The following is a 17439-nucleotide window of genomic DNA, read 5'->3' as shown; positions in this document are numbered from 1 at the left end:
AATGCTCAATTATATGTTCTTATAAAATTATCTGTTTATGTATGTAAAGGATGTTTTTAATTTGAGCTGAAAAAGTTGTGTGTCCCAAATCTAAAACAAAGGGTGATATTGATACATCATACAATATGTAGAAAATAAAACACTCTGAGCAGTATTAAATGGTTCTTCATTATTAACTATGCCAGACAGCTGATTATTTTCAGGTCCTTTTGCAGACATCTCCTGAAAATCACACTTGACCATACCATGCTTTAGTTTTCCCAACAGCAGATTTGTTGGCTTTATTGTAATTGATAAACGGTATATTGAAAAGTAGCAAGTTGTCTCATATATAACGTTACAGGTCCACATCTTGGCATTATAGTTAAGCTCCAAAAACAAAGAAACATCATGTTAATAAGAAAAAAAAAAGCTTTCCATGTAGTAATATTGTATACCAGTGTAATGACAGAGAGAATAAATTTCTTAGATGAAAATGCTCATGTTTGCTATATTTATACAAAATGGACTAGAAAATGCTTCATCAGTCCCCGGTTGATGTCTTACCTAATTGACCTCTAAAGTGACATCTTCCATCGCACAGGCTGGCCTGTGCTATATTAATTTATTTCCTTCTTGCCTGAAATTATGATGAATGGTCTGAGCTCCATTCAATTATTGAAAATGTGCAAAGAAACAGAAACAATGAAAATGGCAAAGTTCTCTACATTCTTAGGAACAATTTAGGCTAATTAGCATCAACTTCTCTCCCATTCATCATACCCCTTTAGAAATATAAACAAACTGTCAGCTCTAACCTAACAAACAGATCACTGAGCTACTTAACACAAATTATTCTTACATGAAAAGCTCTTTCTCAGGCAATATTCTCCTCTAGGGCATCTGGGAAGCTGAGCTATTAAAATTGAAGACATATGTTTTAGTCAAACTTAACTCCCAGATTGTAGTGATCACTGTTGTGACAGTTTTCAGTCAGTATACTGACTGCTGGCAATGTACTACACATTTAAATGAAATGATGCAACAATAGATCAAAATGATGCATGCTTATTTACTGTTGTATTGATACTAGGTAATTAACATTCTGCATCTATAAATGCAAGTATTGATTTTTTCGGAAGAGCTCAAATCTTGGATTTTTTGGCTTATAAATTTCATGTTCTGTTTTCTGCTTAATATAAAGATAGTTTTAGCACTCATTTCATAGGCAACGGGCCTAAGACACTAGCCTGTCAATCTGGATCAAGCAGAAACAAAGGCTATGCTCTGAAGGGGCCAGACAAGGGAGCAGCTCTGGCTCTCCTGCATTCTAGCTAGACTTCTCCATATGTGCTACAGATAAAATGATAGCATTCCAGGAGGAAGAGCAAAAGAGGAATCTAAACACTTAGAATTCTTCCTAACTGCTGAAAAAATCCCAGTGCTACCTCTAATTTTAAAAGGATAATGAATTTTTTTTTTAATTTATTCAAGTGCATGAGTAATTAAATGTGGATTCCTCCTCCTCCATCTGACTACAAGCCTTTATATTCAATCCTTTAACTAAGAAATTCTTCATTATTTCAGTAAAGAAAATGGTTCCAAATCCTGCAGAAGGAAGAATGAAGTGACCTCTTTTCAACCTTAGAATGCTAAGATTGTGTGTAAAGGCAGTGCAATAATTCTTTTCAAATCCAGTAACAGTTTATGTGGAGAGAGGATTTACTGGGAACAGTGTTAACTGTTGCACGCATAAGAGCAAGCATAGAAAGGGGGAACTTCCAATATCACCTTAAATATGTAGTGGCTATAAGTGCTATTTTCAACAGGGTTGTTTTTGTTTGTTTTTGTTCCTACTGGAAGTCTTTTCTTCTGCTGTATCTTTCTTCCCTGGGGTGGTTATATATGCAACTGGAAAACTGAGAATTAAGAGGAGAGACTCTTCCATCACTTCTCCTTTGAACTTTCTGCTTTGCTCCTTTTTCATGGGATTAACTCTCTTTTGTTCTGAATTGTTCCAGTGAATTGCTGGACGGTCTGCTTTGGTGTGTCTTGGAGAAGGATTTTGATAGACGTACAGGAAAGATAGTAGTTAAAGGGGAAGAAAAGGATACATACACTTCCTCTGCCACCATACTCTCTCTTCCATAAGGAAAACCTGGGACACATTACTGTAAACAGGATGGAAGAAAATAGTTACTTTTTTCTCCAAACCAAAGCCCCTCCCACTCACTCTCCCCCCTGCAATGTAACTCTTACGTTCCTTTTTCCTCCTTATCCATATATACCATCAAAATTCATGAACATGCACAGCCCATTCTACCAACACCACCCCATCACATTCACCTACAGTTAACTCTGCCTACCCAACCCAACTCAAACCCTCCAACCCCAACCCCCTCCTCCCAGCAGGTTCAGAACACCCTCAACTCCCCTTCCCACCCAATGTTCAGCAACTACTGACAGCTCGTGGTTGCTATTTGTAAGGTCCATGGGTTGGGACCTGTAGAAGTGGACAGGCCTGGGTCCCCTCACTAATAGAGTGGCCAAAGCCCTGAGAAGGGGAAGAGTGTTGTTAAGAAACCCAAGAAAGGGACTAGAATTTAAAGAGACTCAAGGACGGGGCTGAAGACCATGCAGAGGGCAAACCATTTGCTGACCTTTGTTACCTCCAGAAGGGGACTGAACTTGAAGTAGTGGCCTGACTGGAGAGCTGGGGTAATAAGAATTGAAGGCAAGGAGTCCATAGGGAGAAAGCCCTAGGGGCACTGCTCTGTACCAGGGCAGGCATGGACTTAAAGCTAGCCCAGAAGAGGCTAAGGACTGAGCCCAGAGACAAGGCTAAGGACATTACCCAGGGCACAGGGACAGGCCCTGTTGGACCTTTTACCCCAGAAGGGGTTCGTTCATGCATTTGACTGTGTGACTTAGCTGGAGGCCTGCGTCTCTGAAGACCCATCTAACAAGGGCAACAGTCGACAGGAGATGAGCATGCACCGTCACACATGATTTTGGCCATCAGTTTCTGTGGGTACATCTGGCTTTGGAAACAGTGGTATAGTTTGTGCTACATGGGCACAATCAATTAGCCAAAAAGCATGTTTCACAATTCACTTTTTAGTTTTTATTTCACAGTGTGATGGGGTATATAAACCCCACACTGGAACTGATGGGGTTCAAGGGAGAAACTCTGGGTCAAGGCCAACCCTCCCATCCACACTTGCCAAGAATGCTCGAGCTGCAGGTCAAGCTTAAAGGGAATCAGCTAGGGCAAAGAAAGAGAGAGATCTACCCGCCTGCTGAGCCCAGAGGGGCTGAAGGTTCAGTTACTCTTTTTCTTTACTACTTTGTATCAAACTGTAAGACTTTGGCAAGAAAGTGGGTAGTAGAAAGTGGCCAAGGGAAGCAGCCTTAAGACATTCCTGGATGCTGGACATTGTTATCTCTTACAGGATCCTGGATTGGAGCCCAGTAGAGTGGGAGGGCCTAGGCTCCCCTATCAACCCCCCTAGTTATGAAGAGCCTGAAACCCCTCACTTCCAGACTTTTCCTTGATGAAGCAAGGGCAGGGTAAAGACTTTGAAAACTGTGTGGCTGGGACTGGACGTCTGCAGGGGTCAATCGATGGACTGACAGTTTCCCCCTCTCCCCGCCCCGGTCAGGGTGTGGGACTCCATATCTTCCTGGGAATTCTGTTACTCCAGAGAGGATTAAGGATAATTGAGTACCTGACCAGAGGATTGAGTCAACACCCACCAAAAGACAGGCTGCCGCAGTGTGTGATAGTGGGAGACATTGGAGGTGGGACAAGTAGATACCTACTACTTAGGTATGCTGCCAATAAGTACAGTATCAGCATTTTAGGCAATGGGCCATGTGCAGACGGTTAATTTCCCTTCAAAGGGATAGAATTATTGGGGATGCCTACTGGAATCTCAGAACATGCTAAGGTCAACTGCTGAGGGTACCCTTTCCTGAAAATTAGGCATCAATCAACCTTGTGTGTCAAAAGGATGTTGGATTTGCAAGGAGGTCAGAGCCTTTGTAACAAATTTTTGGGACATTTTTGTCTAGTGTCTTATGTGGACTGAACAGAGAATTAAATTTAAGTGAGCCGGTTAATCCTGGAACATGTTAAAATACTCTGGATTCAATCAAAGAAAGGATGGGGTAAAGTGGGAGAGACCAGTGTTAGCCCAGAGATGCTGTAGCTGTCCCTTCATTCACTGCTGCCAGGACAGATTTATGACACCAAAACAACTCACAAAGGCAGTTTTAATAAGACATGGCCACTGCGCCACAAGGTCTAATGTTTGTTCCTCACTGGCTCCCTTCCACTTGCAAAATATGTTTATCTTAAAATTCAGTTCTGTTCTTTCACTGGTCTCTGGATTGTGCACTATCAGCATTGTTTAAAGTATTCCTATTTTTTTTTTCCGTAATGACTATGGTTCTTCTCTGTATTTTTTTTCAATCCTCTGCAGATGCCCAGAACAGAATAGGGTAGGTTGCCCCTATATATCTCATGTGATTAGACAGACACCTGATATGAATCCAGGTTGGCTGCCTCAGCTATACCCAGCAAGATGATGCTTATGACTTGGTTCCATATGTATAACTACACTACTATTAGGTTTCTTATACACAAATACTCACATAACAAACCTGTCAGGGGATTGGGATCGGGATCTGGATCTGAGACAATTATACCAGCACAATCCTATAAAACATTTCATACTAAGAATACTAGAGGGTTGCACGCTTGTTGATTCTGTAGGCCAAGTACATTGCACACATTAGGAGCTCCTTGCATTCCTTCATTCCACCTCCTCCCCCCATAGGACTCTGCATACCATCCTCTCATCCCCCTCTATTTCAGGGACTCCCTACAACTCCAGCATTCCCTCGATCATGCCAGGGATTCTGTGTGCACCCCATCCTTCCCATCATTCTCATTTCTTCTCTGAGAGAGAAGTCTTTCAGAGTGTCAACATCTTAAAACTGTATTGGAAGGATGGACACAGCTGAGATGTGGATATTTTTATGCTGGAAGGTGTTAATGACTCCAATAAGTGGTTTTTTGATCTATACAAAATTACACAGGCAGATGGAATTGCTAGCTCTGGTAACCAGATGTCAGGGGCTACAGGTCCCCTAAATCCCTCTTTTCATTTTTGTCCATCAATCAGTAGGGTTCTGCCCACTGGTGCCTAGAACATTCCTTTAAATTTGGTAGTTGATCTTATATGGCATGCTAGTTATCACATTACAGAAGGACGGACAGAGAAATCCCATTGAGTTGAGTGTTAGATATTGTTTTGCTGTGCCAACCAGTTGATGAAATAAGATTAAATTGAAACTCTTCCAAATTAACTGCATATTTCTCAAAAAATGTTTTCTTCAATGAAATATGTTAGTAGTCTTTTATGATGCCTTGCCTGAAAAGGTATTATTTGTCAAAATCAAAACTGCAAGTCTGTATATAACATGCTATATTGCCAGGGTTCTCAAAATGTCATATGCAAACCCCTGGGGGTACATAAGACCTCTCCAGGGGGCTACATGGAAGAAATTATGTAATGGTGGATTTATTAATAATTTTATTTATTGCATTTTCATAATAGCCTCAGTGGTAATTTGTTATATAAAATATGGTAGCTAATTTACTTCTGGATGGACCAATGAGCACACAGATACACAAACTCTGACGTATAGCGCCCTCACGTCAAATCACTGTACAGCTCGGGTTCAGTTACCCAGCAATTGTCCAGTCTAACTGAGCTCAGAACTTAGGGGTCTTTTCTTTGGTTGAACGCTTCACACTATAACTATATCTTTACATAATAGTGAAATATGGACAAATGGCTAAAGACAGGTAGCGTTAAGAACACACAAAATATCAGTGATGAGAAGTGAAGTGATTAAATTTGTCTCGTCAGTGCCAGTGCACTTGCTGAAATCGCTAGTCAGACAAAGACTATTGACTCAACATGCGGCTCTCTACCTATGAAGCGAAACGTTGACACCAGGGACAAAACAGGATCTATATCAAAGAGACATAAATATGATGAAAAGTACAACAAAAAGGGATTTTCTTAGATTGGTGACAGTGAATACTCTCAGCTGCAGCATGTGTTGTGTGGTGAAGTCCTGTCAACTACCAACCTAAAACCATCTCTTCTATGCAGACACTTAGGGGGAAAAAAACGAACACCACAAGGACAAATCACCAGAATTTTTCAAGCAGATAATGGTAAGCAAGAAAGTTTTGTGCTCTGCTGCTGACAATATTAAGGCCCTTGAAGCAGCATACTTATGTAAGTTACAGAGTTGGAAAGTCAGGAAAACCTCCCACCATAGCAGAGGAACTAATACTACCTGTGGCTGCAGACATATAAGCACTATGCTTGGAGACAAGGTCCAAAAATTAATTCAGTCATTATCAAACTGATGACCTGGCCAATGATTTCCTAACTCAGTTAGTGAACTGTGTCACTAGCAGCCAGTACTTTGCTGCAGCTGAATGAATCCATGGACGTGGCAGGCTTAGCTCACCTTCTAGTGTACGTTCAGTACATTTATGAAGGTACAGTACAGGAAGACATTTTTTGTTTTGCCTGTCACTGCCTACCAGAACAACAGCTAAGGAGATTATCCAGTTGCTTGACAGCTTCAAAAATCAACATCATATCATCTGGTCATGATATATTGGCATCTGCACCAATGGAATAAAGTCAATGACTGGTAGAAATAGTGGAGTAATGGCACATATCAGAGCACTCACTCCCAATGCGATGTGGGTGCACTGCAGCATACATAGGGAAGCACTTGCTGCCAAAAGCATGCCCGCCAACTTGAAGGTGTTGGACAATGCTGTGAAGATGGTAAGCTTTATTAAAGCTCAACCCTTGAACTCCAGAATCTTTTCCATTCTATGTAATGAGATGGGAACGCTTCACAGAGAGGTTCGATGGCTGTCATCTAGGACTGGAAACAACCAGAATTTTGTGTGATCCTTCTTGTATGGCAACCAGCTAGCACTAAGTTCAGCTTGCCTGGGTGGCAAGATAGTCCCCAGGGGCATTCCAGTCTGTCTGTGACTCCATGGTAAGACTGTTATAGAGTTTCAGGAGGTCATATTTGTTACCAGGTTGGTGACATCTAATTACAGAACACACAACTAGTGTTGGGTGTCTGCCCTGTCTTTTGACAATCTGCCCTGAGGTTGGCACTCACAGTTGTGAACCACTCCAGACCCTGACAACTGGCATAGTTGGGAGGATTCACATGCCACGAGTCAATTAGGTTTATTGATTATAACCCTAGCACTGTGGCAGAACAGATAGCTCAGTGGTTTGAGCATTAGCCTGCTAAACCCAGGGTTGTGATTTCAATCTTTGAGGCAGCCATTTAGGGACCTGGGGCAAAAATCTGTCTGAGGATTGCTCTGAGCAGGGGGTTGGACTAGATGATCTTCTGAGGTCCCTACCAACCCTGATATTCTATGAAAAGTTTAAATTAGATATTGAGAGATTTTAAAGGTTAAAGATTAGCCATGAGTTAACCACAACAGAAGCAGAAGTTTCTGAAAAACCATTGGAGTTGCTCCAATCTCACAATAAGGAGACTACCCTCCAGTAGCAAGTTAGTGAGCATGTCCTAGAAAGGGAAAGTCATACAACAGAAGATAAAAAGCCAAGGGCATAATTTTCCAAGATGGGGATGGATTATATATTTTTAGTAGGATGGACTATTATCTTCAAAGCATCTTTTCAATTTATTTTCACTGGAAGCAAGGAAGATTTTCCTTCCTGCTTAATATTTAGAATAATTATTAGATTTTTTTTTTATCAATTTATGGTTTTAAAATCAGCTTATTCTTTGACCAGCATTATTTTTGCAAGAAGAGCAGAAGCATTTGATAATGAAACATTTGCACTACAATAGCTTTTGACTTCTCATTATTCTAATCCTAACATGTCTAGTTTGACCATCATTTGGTACCATTTAATAATTAGATTTGGAGTAACAGTACCATTCATTAGTAGGAAGCTAAGTTGGGAAGCCTGGCTAAATGTAAGTAACAACTTCCTAACAGTTAAAACAAATACAAGGAAGTTCTTCTTCACACAGCGCACAGTCAACTTGTGGAACTCCTTACCTGAGGAGGTTGTGAAGGCTGGGACTATAACAATGTTTAAAAGGGAACTGGATAAATTCATGGTGGCTAAGTCCATAAATAGCTGTTAGCCAGGACGGGTAAAGAATGGTGTCCCTAGCCTCTGTTCATCAGAGGATGGAGATGGATGGCAGGAGAGAGATCACTTGATCATTGCCTGTTAGCTTCACTACCTCTGGGGCACCTGGCATTGGCCACTGTTGGTAGACAGATACTGGGCTAGATGGACCTTTGGTCTGACCCGGTACGGCCATTCTTATGTTCTTATGTTAAATCTATAGTCTGTGAAATAGGCTCACAAGGAAGTGGTGAAAGTCTCACTACTTGGGAGGGACATTTAAAAAACATTTTAGAAAATGTACTAAAAGGAACAATCCTGCATGGGCCAGGAATATGGACTAGTAGGTCATTTCCATCTCTAACTTCTATGACTGAATGGTACTATCAAAAAGTTCACTACCACTCTTCTTAATAAGGGTTTTTCAACATTAGTCACCTGGTCACATACCAAGACATCAAACCATTAGTTAAAGTTGAATAGAGAAGCATACAAGTACTTTTGTTTTAAATCACTTGGACACTCAATATACAGATTATCCAGCCAGTTCAAGACACTTACTACTGCTGTGTAAAGGGTAATTGTTGCCTGATGTATTAATCTTCATGACCCCAAAAATATGGATAAAGCTTTTGGACAACCTTTTCCTATTTTCTACATCTTTTAACAAAGAGAATATGAAGCTTTGTCTCTGAATTATGGAAAAATACTTTACATGACACAGTTTATAGAAGCCAGCTTTACTACTGTAAGACCTAAGGAGTTTTTAGAGCATTCAAGGCCTTCTACTGAAGGTGGGCTTGAGCTGGAAAATTCACATGTAATTTGGGGTTTGGTCTTTTATTATCTTCAATGTTAGCATACTCAGATTTGGAGTTCCTGGCCATGGCACATCTAGCTCTAGTAGAGCTCTCTTTGGCTGAACACTCCCCAAACTGTTGCATTAGGGGTCCCACTCCCACTCACTGGGCCCCAAGTGCTATTTAAGCCTTTTATGTCAGAACAGGGTCCTAATGGCTGGGTTCTCTAGGCAAACTTTTGAGGTGCAGATCTTCTGTATATCACACCTCCAGAGAGCTGGGACCCCATGGTCCAACTGCCTATCCCTTTGACCAGTTTTAATTTCACAGACTTCCCCATAGCTTAAACACACCCTCTCCCAGAACTTCAGCCATGTAAACACTCTTGGTTTGCACTTTCTCTTCAGGACCACATGATAGAGAGCCAACAAAACACACTTTTACAAGATTCTAAAACATCATTACTCTTTACTTACTTAGCATAAGAGATACACCCATATGTATTTTCCTGTCTTCGGTTCCTCGCTAATCTGGAGGTTCTTTGGGCTTGGGCTGAGCCCACTGGTGTGTCCTGGATCCTTCCCCTGCAGCTTACAGCTTTTCCTCAGAATGATGGAGCCTTTTCTAGGTCTGCTAGTTTTCTCTGATCTTGGCTAGTCATGCAGTTAAACTGGACTCCCTTGCTACAAGAGTACGCCTGCCTCTTCCCTTTTCCTGTCCAAAGCTTCCTGTCCCTCCAAAAGCCTTCCCCATTGTTCCTTCTGAGTCCTTTTTAAACCCTCGATTTCCCATCTCTGTCCTGTTTGGGACTGTTCCACTCTCCAATTCTCCCTCTCTGAAGACAAGTTGGAGGAGCTCCAGCTCCAGCTAACTGCCTTAGCATATTTATTGTTTGGTCACAGCATAGTCATTAAGGTTAAAGACTCTCCATTGCCCTTGGTCTGGAATGTATGTGCTACTGCTCCTCTGAGCAAATGGTGGAACCCACATAGAGGCATTCTGTGGCACAATAATTTCACAATGACTTCATAGCATCAATGAGAATTTGTTAAGTTGTACATAGTCAAATTTCACAAGTGGTTACAACTCCATCTCTACCCGTACAGTTTCAAATCTTAATAATTTATATAATAAAAACCATAAGTGCTTCAGTATTAACCTGGAAATTAACAGTATTTCTACTATGAAGTTTTCTTAAACACGTGGAAGAAATACAACTCTAACCTAATTCCACCATAAAATAGTCTGTTCCGATACATTTATTGTATGTCCTTGCCAATGGAAACAAACATACATTATAAATTACACCCTAGTAGACAAAATGTACTATGCTGGATCTATTTTCCCCCCATCTGACTTCAAATAATCTATTTTACAGCTCTAAAGATAAAATTCTTGTTGTAAAATCACATTGACTAGAATTTTATTTAGAACCATCAAAATAAAGTAAGTATTCCATTTTTCACATAATATGGAAAAGAAAAACTAGTTGTGTTCTATAATTGTATATACACCTTTCACTAAAGAAAATAAAATGCACACAAACCAAGTTTCTCAAGAAGATATACTTGCAAATGTTAATGGCTCAGACTCATCAATAACTATAATAACTTCGTCTAATGCTAGTATATATTATTAAGATCATATTCAGGGAAAACAGAAGAGAAGCAAAAGGCAGAGAAGGAAAGAATAATAATAATGTTTTTGAAAGCTGTGAAACAAATTCTGTGCCTACAATAAGACTGCCCAAGAGCAGAGGGCCAAATCCTTTTTACTTTACTTAATAAAGCAGCCCCCTGAAGTAAATTGGACTGCTTACATAAGAAACAGAGTGTGATCTGTCCCAAAATTTGTCCCATAGAGTCTTTAGGACTCAGTCTGTAACCCTTTAGTCAGTTGAGTAAGGGGTTGCAAGATAAGAGTCCTTTGTTTATAAGTGTGCTCCAAAGATTGGTGGCGGATTGTAAAGATTTTTTTTGAAGAATTTAAACAAGAACCATTGTGATAGGGCTTTAAGAATGTAATACATGATTTCATTTATTATCCTTCTTTATTGTGCGTATCATGATTATTTCTTGAATCACGTCTGATTTAACGTTAGACCATGTTTTCTAAATCTCTTCAATAACTATGTTTTTCCCAAGTAAAAATTCCATATTGTTACATAAGAGCCATTTGTGGGAACATCAGGTTACTTCTTCAGACTTGTTTAATCATCCTCTGGAGAGCAACAACACATTTCCTGTCTACTTCTATTACTTGATGCTGTGTCCTAAGAAAGCACTGCAATGAGGCAAAAAGCAACTTCTGAACTACAAAAAACGTTTAAAAATGCAAAGAAAAAATGGAAGCAACAGAAACGTGAAGGAACAACTTACACTGAAAACTAGAAACTTGGCCTTGAGCATTACAAGTTTATTCTATATGCACTCAGCAATAAAATATAACGTATCCTAAGGTTTTCCTGTTTAATATAGAGCATGATAAAAATCTCACATGTAAGGAATTTACATATAGGTAATTTTAGTTAGTCTTAAAAACTGTTAGTATTGCCATAGTTGTACAAGACTATTTAAAATTAGTCATATTTTCAGCTGTAGATACAGTAAGTAAAACCAGAAAGACACACACACACACAATTGGATGTTTAAATGTGCACCTAACTGACCATATGCATGCAGGAATCTTTGCATGTGCAAAGGAGTGGTTTCACACAAATACATGTGTAGGAATTTTCACACAGTCCTGTTGCACTATCAATCCACAAAAACTCAATGGAAAGAGAGGTCTCAGTATAAAACTATAGGTTTCCCATTCCTCCATATGAATCTAGAAATGCTAAGTAGAGTAATAAAGGGACTGTTCTCCTGTTTACATATTTGATACATTTTTAAAAAAATTATAATCTTATGTGAAGAAGTTTATCCAGGATTTAAGGCACATCATACAGCAGAGATACAGTTAAGCTTGGAAGGATTAGATTTTTACTGGCAAGTGTTGGATTTCACAGTACACACAAACCTAGGAAAAAATATTTCCATCTATGATAATCCAAATTTATGGATTAGCAAAGTAACAAAAATGCTATTTGAGAACTTATTAGAGTTTGGTTTAAGGATATTTATTTTGTCTTTTAAGGATTATAAAGCTTTCACTTTTTGAATTATTGAATGCCTGCTGTCATTCAATAATTACTGTCCGATGTCACTTATACAGGAATATTCTTCAGTAACACCAAGGAAATTACACTGAAACAAGCGTAACTGAGATCAGCAACAGACTCAAAGTGTATCTCGTATGAGCTCTTCCTAGTGTTCAGACACGTTAATATGTCCTCACGCAAAGCAGCAGCAATTTCTGGAGTGCAAAGCAGTTTGCTAATCACAATTAAATTTTCAGAATTTTTTTTTAAGACTGCCAAAAAATGTCACAATAATAGCTGAGAAACAGAAGTCATGAAAGGCAGCCACGCTGGTTATGGCAGCATTAGAACAAGGGCAAAACAAAATGTTTTCCTAGTAGGGAGAAGAAAAAAACTGTTAGAGAAATAAATGCAGTTTCAAAGGAGATGTATGAATGGTGGACAGCAAAAACAAACATGCCTGCACAAAAGAAGGAAACTTCTTTATTTTTAATTTTAAATATTAAAGTTCTGGGGAGAGAGCATAGTGTATTTGATGCAACTGTACAGAAGTATGCTTTGCACCCTCAAGATTAAGTTTACATTTATCTCTTGGCAATTCTTCTTAGCTGCTGAAGGACATGGACCAAGATCTGTGCAAATTTATACATATTCTTTCCATGGAGGGAACTTTAAAGGCAACATGAAATAGATCTTTATCTAGGTTTTCCCCCCATCTTTTCTTTGGCCTGGCTGAGTCCTGAGCTCCTCACTACCATAAAAACAACAAAATACAAACTAGACATAAGTTTCTTCAAAGATTAAAAGTAATGCTCAAAATTGTTCTATCCCTCATTTTAGTGACCTGATCCAGAACTAAATATCCATGCCTTCCAGGCTGCACAAGCCTCAGAAGACAACAGATGCAAGCTTTATAGCTAACAGAAGCTCTAGGGGAAAGCCAAAAAACCGCTGAAGTATTTCTGCTCCTTGGTCAGGAGCTATGCAGTTCTCAAAAGCAGGGGACAAAGATGGAAAATGACAGCTTATGCAAATACCTTCCATGCTGTGAAAGTCATGATTCCCAAGGCAGGCCATTTCCTCACTTGGGGTTACACAGCCTGAGCAAGCTTAATACCTCTGAAAAGCCATGACTGGGGAGACATGTTCTGGGTCAGCTTCTGGACAGACATTGCTTTTATTTGTCTTTAAAATAAAATAAAAAAAAGAAAGAAAGAAAATGCCCATCACTTGGGATAAGTGCAGGGAAGATGGGTTCAGGCCATGGCATGTTTACAATTCCATCCCAGCTGACAGATGTTCCTTGAACCAGGGAAAATACCACTCATGCACTGAAGAACTGACCTAACCTCCACTGAAGCGAATGGAAGTCTTCCCATTTGCTTTAATGAATGTTGGATCAGGCCTAAATATGTCAGGATCTCAATGAACATTATTCCCAAGTTTACAATTCCCATATTATTAACTATTTGCTTAGTGCCTAAAGCTTGCCAGGTATGTAGAGGAGGACACAGCCTCAACTCTGAGGGGCTTGCAATTTAAGCCCCCAATCCTGCAGTCAGACTCTTGCATCCATAAGCAGTGTCATTCACTTCAGTGGGACTTCTCTGGACATTAAATGTATGCCCATGTAATTGCAGGTTTCTGCAGGGACTGCAGGATCGGGGCCTACATTAGATCCAGACCATACCCTGCAAGACACAAAATTAAATCTTGGTCATCTTCCTCTCACAAGACTCCCACTGAAGCTAACGGAAATTGTGCAAGTGAAGCCAGCAAGATTGTATGTCCAGAATCTCAAAAATACAAGACGGGTGGATTGAGATCGGTATAATAAGAGAAAGGCTTTTCAGCAGAGGTGATTGGCCTGGGAAAAGCATGACCATAAACTGTCTTCTCTGGCATTCTGTGGGTGCTAGAGGTGAGGTGCTTACCTTTTAAAATAGAACAATGGCCTGAATGGCTCGCAAGCACAGGAAGTTCTTGGAGTTTCTGTTGACCAGCAGTCAACATGGTGGAGCCTTTCAGTTGGATCAAGCCATAACTTCTCTGCACTGACTTACATGTTGTGACTATTTGGGAATCTGTCTGTACAATGTATGAATTCTGTGTGAGATTATTAACTCTGTGTATTTTTACCAAGTTTCAAACTCCATTCTGAATGCACAGCCTTTTGCTTTCTTCATAGTCTGTTTTCCTCTATGTTGAGTTGAGATCCAAAGGCTGGCAGCAAAAGAATAACAAAAGAGTCATTGACTTAAAATGCCTTGACTATTGAAACGTAACTGCTCTAGACTAGACAACAGACTCGCTCCCAACCCGGGGAACAGGTTTAGCAGGGGAGAGGTTGCCTTGGCAACAAAGTCACCTGGCAGGGGTTTGTGTTCATACAGGTAGATGGCAAGGATATCACCTGACAGAAGGGGCTAAAAGGTTTTCAAAGGACAGAAACTGTTATGCTCCAGGGCCATTTTTGCCAATCCATGAAGGAGAAACCACCCAGCATGTAGCATCTCATGAGGCAGGGGAGCCTGCCTTCATGCCTGGACCCAGATGGTCTTACAAGGAAAGGGTGAGCTAGTGGGGTACAATGATATTAGATGTTTATTGTTTTGTATCATCTGTATCTTGAGCTTTATATGATTAAGTAAAAGAGCATTAAGATGTTGAACTCTGCAAAATGCCTTCCCTCTCTGTTAAATACTTCACATCCACTGCATGTGTCTGGAGAAAGTTAAATTGTAACCACAAGCTTCATACCTTTGGGGTAGAGTTCTGGGACACAGTGCATTTAAGCAATGGGCGTGTCTTTGGGTTCACCATCGGTACTAGGAGCTTAAGGTACATGGGGTGCAGGACTCTGTTTCCATGACAGGGTCGCAGACAGAGTCAGTGCATAAGAAATATGCCAGAGAAGCCAAGGGAAGAAAGAGAGCCTGCACCCTGCTGATGCTCCACAAGCTTAACACACCCAGGAATCCAGGGAACACAGAAGCTTGGATTCCTTTCAGAGCAGTCCAGTGAGTGGCTAGAAAGGAGTGCCTGTCCAGATCTGTGACACATATATCCAAAGCAGTAGGTTCTAGATAGCTAGTGTACATCAGAAGAATATCCATCACCATCCAGTAAAACATCTAACATGTCTGGAGAAGAGAAAACCATTTGTTCTCCTACTTCTCCTGATCTTCTACCAAACACACAAGTGCTTAGAAATATTTTAAGAAATCTTGACTATTAACTGGGAGAAATCTAATAGTCACTCTAGGTAAACTTTCCACACAGATTCATTTTAAGTGCCTGGACATGCTGATAGAAGCTATCACTATAGTCATGAAAGTGTCTTCTAAAAACCCACCTCCTTCCAGGATCCCTACCTGAAATGAATTTCATGGTTTAAAAAGTAAAAACAAAATAAAATTTGTGTGCATGTTTTTAAATTTTAATGGAACCCCACCACAATGTAGATATGCCAATGCCACCCTGGCTAAACAACAAAGTAAAAGAAGCAATGAGGGACCAAAAGGCATCCTTTAAAAAATGGAAGTTAAATTGCAGTGAAGAAAATAGAAAGGAGAATAAACTCTGGCAAATGAAATGTAAAAATATAATTAGGAAGGCCAAAAAAGAATGGGAAGAACGGCTAGCCAAAGACTCAAAAAGTAATCGAAAAACATTTTTAAGTACATCAGAAGTAAGAAGCCTGCTAAAGAACCAGTAGAGCCTCTGGACAATCAAGATGTTAAAGGAGCACTCAAGGATGATAAAGCCATTGTGGAGAAACTAAATTAATTATTTGCATTCTTTGACTTCTTTATGGCTGAGGATGTGAGGAAGATTCCTGAGCCATTCTTTCTAGGTGACAAATCTGAGGAACTGTCGCAAATTGAGGTGTCATTAGAGGAGGTTTTGGAACAAATTGATAAGCTAAACAGTAATAAGTCACCAGGACCTAATGGTATTCACCTCTACACACACAAGTTCTTTTTTCAATTTATCTTATCCCACTTTAATTTGCTTTGGAAGTGACATAAATATTCCAGAATAGTTATACAGTATAAGTTCCAGTGGACACATCTCTATTTCAGACTAACTATGCTGCTTCTGGCAGTCCTCTCACTATTATCCTACAGTAAGTACATTGCTTCACTTCTGGATTGGCCTGCATGTCCTCTACTGCTCCAGGGTTATCCTGAGCAGATATCACCTCCCCCATTTAACTGCTGGCATACAGACCAATGTGTACATTTGCAATTCCAGATTGTGGCAAAGTCCCAAACCTGGAGTAGCATACAGATTATAGCAGCCATGCCCTGTGCCTCTGTGATCCCATCAGAAGGCCCTTAATTTCCTTTTCCTCTGAGGAAAGGAGCCTGTCCAGTGCCATCTGAATAGCAGTCACCAGAATGTCAAGATCTACAAGTGGATTGCAGCGCTAGTGAAGAAGGGATATGTGCAGGACATGGCACAGTGCTATGTCAAAGCAAAGGAGCTTTAGCAGAGTTACAAGGGACAAGGACAGAACATCTGGTAATGGTCCCAGCTACCAGATGAACTGAATTTTTGCAGAAGAGGCCATTGCCAAACTCCAGCCTTAACTATGAGCAGTCATGACTTGCAACCACTACCAAATGATCTTCTAATTATCTCAACACACATATCTTCCAAGCAGCAGTTGGGTCATCAATTCTGATGCATACATAGCATCCATCAGTCACTACCTGTGATTCAAGAAAACACATCTCTTCTGCTTCAATGGTTCTCATTTTCTTCAGGAATTGACACCATGGTCAACTGAAGTGACTCCAATTTCACTGTTCTCCAGGCTCACAGCACTGTCAAAGAATTAGTTGAAAATGTCCATTGGAAGCAAAGTAGGGGAAGGTAATATGTTTTATTGGACCAGCTTCTGTTGGTGAGAGAGACAAGCTTTTGAGCTTACACAGACTTCTTCAGTCTGGGAAATGTACTCAGAGTGGCACAGCTAAATGCAAGGTGGAACAGATGGTTTAGCATCTGAAATTAACATATTTTCCAAGAGACTATTAAAAGTGAAGTGGGCTGTTAGTATCTCTGCAGTCAAAGGCTGGGGATGGAGAGAGAGGGGAGGAGAAGAAAAAAAAAGCCAGGGGAAGGGAGATATAGCGGGTTATAGTTTGTTGTAATAAGCCATAAATCCAGTGTGGCTATTCAGTCCATGATTTTTAGTGTCTAGGCAAATTATGAATTCAAGCTCCCAGGCTCGTCTTTTGAAGGTGTTGTGCAGGTTTCCTCTGTGGATGAG

The 17439-nt window shown here is 40.2% G+C and overlaps 1 protein-coding gene across 1 annotated transcript in view; it reads right to left on the bottom strand.

The window, feature by feature from the left end:
- The window catches only part of SLC25A21 (solute carrier family 25 member 21), a 365165-nt gene that overhangs the window by 312552 nt on the left and 35174 nt on the right, over positions 1–17439 (bottom strand). The window contains exon 2 of the mRNA XM_030559247.1: positions 2098–2150. Coding sequence (XP_030415107.1) covers positions 2098–2128 — 31 coding nt within the window. The 5' untranslated portion in view covers positions 2129–2150. The remainder of the gene's footprint in view (positions 1–2097; positions 2151–17439) is intronic.

This window comes from Gopherus evgoodei, chromosome 4 (genome assembly GCF_007399415.2).
Source record: "Gopherus evgoodei ecotype Sinaloan lineage chromosome 4, rGopEvg1_v1.p, whole genome shotgun sequence".
NCBI lineage: Eukaryota > Metazoa > Chordata > Testudines > Testudinidae > Gopherus > Gopherus evgoodei.
The sequence above is the reverse complement of the archived record's forward strand: the minus strand, read 5'-3'. Positions and strand labels throughout refer to the sequence as shown.